This window comes from Biomphalaria glabrata, chromosome 4, assembly GCF_947242115.1.
Source record: "Biomphalaria glabrata chromosome 4, xgBioGlab47.1, whole genome shotgun sequence".
NCBI lineage: Eukaryota > Metazoa > Mollusca > Gastropoda > Planorbidae > Biomphalaria > Biomphalaria glabrata.
This window is the reverse complement of record NC_074714.1, coordinates 56,134,592-56,139,775: the sequence shown is the minus strand read 5'-3', so window position 1 is coordinate 56,139,775 and position 5,184 is coordinate 56,134,592. Positions and strand designations below refer to the sequence as shown.

The 5,184-nt window shown below is 37.5% G+C and overlaps 1 protein-coding gene across 1 annotated transcript; it reads right to left on the bottom strand.

Moving 5' to 3' along the window:
• Positions 1-3,770: 3,770 nt before the first annotated feature.
• On the bottom strand, positions 3,771-4,538 carry LOC129925994 (uncharacterized). The gene has a single exon (XM_056027608.1). It carries the CDS (start codon positions 4,536-4,538, stop codon positions 3,771-3,773), a length of 768 nt encoding a protein of 255 aa, XP_055883583.1.
• Positions 4,539-5,184: the final 646 nt, after the last annotated feature.

Genomic DNA, 5,184 nt, shown 5'->3' with positions numbered 1-5,184 from the left:
CCTCTTCCATGCAGCCTAAGCCAGTAAATACATCTGCGTAGCCTGAGAGTGTATCGTCCTCTATAAAGTCAACTCTTCTGTTTACACACAGTCCCTGACACACTGCTGTTCACTCAAGCATGTACACTCAAGGTCCACTGGTCATTTCATACACAGGCACACACACTGCACTACCAGCCACGCAAAACACATACACTTACTATCACAATCCAACATATCTTGGTGTAAAACTAGACCAAAGACTGTCTCTAAAACACTTTATGGCAGATTTAAAAGAAAAGGCATCACAAAGATTAAACATAATAAAACACCTAGCAGGAACATCCTGGGCAGCTGAAAAGAAAACCTTAAGACAGTTATACACTGGATATGTCTGGATAACTGTCTCTCTATACAAGTAGCTGCCAACCAAACCTATCAATCCTCATTAGATACAATCCAAAACCAAGCCTTGCGGCTAATTAGTGGAGGTATGAGAACTACTCCCACAGCAGCCTGTGAAATAGACTCCAATATTGAACCTCTTAAGTTAAGGCGCAACAGAGCAGCATTAGAAGCTATTGAGAGATACAGAAGGTTGGAGGACGATCATCCAAATAAATTACTAACACAGAGAAATAGGAAAAACAACCAAAAAAAGCAAAGGACTCTGATCCAACTTACTGACGAACTAGCCCTAAAACACCACCTACCCAATAACAGAGAAAAAATTACCAGGTTTTCAAACATTGCACCCGGACTAAACTACAAACAACCAACCATCAAAACACATTTACTAAATAACACCTTAACAAAAGAATCAAATCCACTGGAGCTCAAAGTAGGCACGCTTGAAACAATCAAAAGGTATAAAAAAACAGCTATCCATATTTATACAGACGGATCGGCTTTCAAAGCTACCATCAATGCTGGTCTTGGTGCCTTCCTGGTCTTCCCTAAAAATAAACACTTTGAGATAAGCGCACCCTGTGGCGATTACTGCTCAAACTTCCAAGCCGAAATTGAGACAATTACCATAGCACTTCAGACAGTGGAAAACAAATTATATGAAGGAGTGCAACCACCATCAGATATTGTTGTCTTTACAGACTCCCAATCTACTCTGCAAGCACTTAATAGCAGCACCTCAAACAGCCCAAGAGAGTTGACAACACTCATTGTGATAATCCACCAGATGATATCAAAATTAAATATCAATATCACACTACAGTGGATCCCTGGACACATTGGCATCATGGGAAATGAAAAGGCAGATAAGCTATCAAAGGCAGGTTCATCTATGGAACAACCAGATAGACCTGTTAACTACCTCACCCTAACGTCAATGTTAGTCAACAATCACAAAGAGGAGTGGCTCAACCAATGGGCATCAGGAAACACAGACAGAGCCATGTACAGAGAAATGACTAAGCCTAACAAACTGGACAGTATTAACTTCATCCCCCGCAAAGAACAATCTACAATCTTCCAACTAAGAACAGGACACACACCACTATTAAATTACCACCTGAACAAAATAAACTCCACACAACTACCCCTTTGCAGACACTGCGCCCACCCCTTTGAAACCGTAAACCATATCCTCTTTGAATGCCCCTCCCTAATCCACCTTAGGCAGACCCTACTTCCACTACAGCCCAACATAACCAACACCCTCTACGGCAGTGCTGAACAACTGAAGAAAACAGCACACTTTTTTTCCTTGGCAGTCTGCAAAAGACCTCACAGCTCAGCAGCAATAAAGCTGGCTAGAAGAAGAAGAAACTGAAGTAATAGTACATCTCCCACAATTTGAATTAATCTCCCCAAAGAACCCAACTATGTTTAAAAATTAAAAAAAAGATTATATTTATGAAAGTACTAAAAAAAATATTTATGTTTTAATTGGTTTTAAAAATTATTTGTTCTGGTACAGGTGCATTTCAACTAAGCACAAAGCCTCCCTATTTCAGATAAGTTTCTTTTATAATGTGCTTCAACAGAGCCATGATGTTTACCTGTCCAATTCATGATGAGTTTTGAAAAAGGAAAAAAAAATATTTTTAGAATAATTGAAAATGATAGAGCCTAGCCTACTGAATGAAACCTGTCCCACATCTCTAGTGTCACTTCAACCCATACTTATATCAAGTCAATTGCTACATTTAAGATTATCTTAAAATATTTGTTTGATTTTCAGTTTATAAGCACAGTAAGACTTTCTGATCTTTTGGCATCATTTTACATAGCTCAGGTAAGGCTCATTTTTCTTGTTAGTTTTACTTTACTACCTTAATGTAAAAGTATTTGATCAGTAGTTGTTTTTTTTTTAAAGGCTAAAAAATCTTTCAAAACCTTCCTTGGCTTTTTGAAGGATCATCTGAATCATCTTCTTCTTCCTCATTCTTATTTTTATGCTGGAGCATTCAGATGACTTAACCAATATTTTTATAGCAACTGCGCAGTGGTTTTAATCAGGGATCTCTCCATATAGTTTTCTTTCTATTGGGGTGTATTGGGGTCAGTTTCTTGTACAGGCCTCATGGTAAAGAGAACAGTTTTGAAGGACATTCTCTGGTGACACTCCACATAGGCAGATTTCACTGGTTCCAATTTTGAGCTTCCGGTACATATGTTGTCTCATTCTGTTGTGTCCAGTCCTGAGTCGAAAAATTATCTATTGATCTTGTCAGGATAGCTTATAATAGGCATCAATTGTTTCTTGTCTGAATCATCTAAAATAAAACATCTATTAACAGCTCACATCATATTTAATGTATAGTTCGTTCATTATAATTCACAGGACACATCTGTCCTCTAGGTGGCACATTCCATTTTTTTGTGCCTTTGTGATGAGCTTGGAATGTTTGGCTGCATACTGGGTAAATGTAAGGTTGTGTGGATTTCTATATTATTTCTTTCAAGGCTGATTTTTTTTATCCTTTGCAGTTTGTGCTTCTATTCTTATAGTGTGGTGTCCATATGCTCTATCATTTTGAGCTAAGCTTCATGGCATGCCTTCTATACACTGTCCATGATTCAAAGCATAGAGAATTGTTGAGAGGAAAACAGTTAGACTGACCTCTAGTTAAGTTTGTATGGTGATGGCTTCTCTGTGCCAGACACTTTTGGTCATTCTGTCTTAGCTATTTGGGAGTCTATGTCTAGGTATCATTATGTGTCAGAACCAAGTTTAAGCTTGACATTTTAAGTTCCTAAGTTAATTGATCAGCAAACCTTTCTTCTCTACTATATCATGTAATGTATGCTAAAAATGGTTGTTGTTGTTTTTTTCAATATGTAAACAAATATTTAGTGAGGATAAGACAGTTCAAATGTTTTTTTTTGTTTTGAAGAAGACAGAAACTGCCACACAGTCTGCTCTGAACTCCCAAGAGTACTCCAAATTACCAGGTAAAAGTTTGTGATAGGATCTAGTAACTGTTTATTATTATGAACGAATAATAACAAGACTCTGGATATAACTTATAAGACATGAAATCAGCTGTTTAATCTAACGCCATATTGGTTGACAACAACAGTTACAAGGGATGTTACTCCCAAACACTGATTGGTGCAACCTATATAAAACACACATCAACATCCTTCCCTTTCTATAGCTAACAAAATACATATCAGAAATATTTGCAATTAAAATAACAAACATTAATAACTCATCTTATTTTATAAATATTATAACAACTAAAAAAATAAAAATAAATTTCAATTGAGAGTGTGACACATATAGAATAAATATTTCAACATGCATATTAATATTGTCATAAAAATTCTTAGTACATATCATAATCCCTATGCCACACATGTCTATTTGTTTCTCGAGTGCTAGTTCTTGTTGACATATTTCTATCACAATTATTGTCTGGTAAATGAGAAACTACTTCAGACTGTGATGCATGTTGAGAACAGTTATCAGAGAAATCTGGCTTTTCATTATCATCATCATCATCCAAGACATTCCCATCATAGACATCTGTGTCAGTGTCTTTCAAAATAGTTTTACTTGGCCTAATATGAAATCTGTTGCGTATGTAGAGTCCTCCATTATCTCCCTTGATCTTATAAGATCTTGGAGATGGATGTTCCCTGATCATTCCAGGATACCATCCAGTTTGACCTGGGTTTTGGTAATAAATAGTTTGCCCTAGATGGAGTTTTGGTAAATCCCGAGCTTGCTTATCATATTGTCTTTTTACTTGTCGTTTGTAATTCTCTTTCTTCTCAGCTACAACATGTTCACTTAAACACTTTGACGTGCTGGGAATCAATGTCTGAGGACTTCTTTTGAGGCACATTTCAGCTGGGCTAAATCCAGTACATTTCCGAGGTGTATTTCTGAGTTCCAGTAAAGCTTCATATGGATCATCACCATTATGTTTAGTTTTCAGTATTAAATTCTTCATTATCTTTACAGCAGCTTCTGCCTTCCCATTTGTTCTCGGATAACCAGGATCTGATCTGATGTGATTGATGTTCCATCGCCTTGTGAATCTCAAAAACTCATTTGAACTAAATTGTGGACCTCCATCTGTTATTAACATTTTTGGAGCACCAAAACGAGCAAATTGTTGTCACAGTCCAGTTTTAGAACCTCTGTGACATGATGTGACACTCAGTCACCCATTGTAATATTCCGTGCTGAGAACACGTGAATAAGTTAAAGGACTCTAAAATAAGGGTCAATGTTAACTAGTTAGTGAAGAACTCCAGCAGAGAGTGGATGTACGATTTTCTCTGTCTGTAATATGTCATCATCATCATCATCATCATTCCTTTGAGTTCCTCATGGAACATAGGGCCTCGACATAAACACGCCACTCTCCACGGTCTCTTGCTAGCTTTTTGATGGTATCCCAGCTCTTCCCGGTCTTCTCTGCTTCTTCAAGTACACTGCGTCGCCATGTTCTTTTTGGTCTTCCTCTGCGTCTTGTTCCCTGGGGGTTCCACTCTATGGCCTGCCTAGCTCTGTTGCTGGTATCTTTTCTAAGGGTGTGATAAATCCATCTCCACTTCCTCTCTAAGATCTGCACTTCTATATTTTTCTGTCCACTCATCTCCCACAGTTTGGTGTTTTCTACTTTGTCATACCAGTGTATTTTTAGGATATTTCTCAGGCATCTGTTGATGAAGGTCTGTATTTTTTGTTGTGGCTTCAGTTGTTCTCCATGTTTCAGAACCATACAGTAG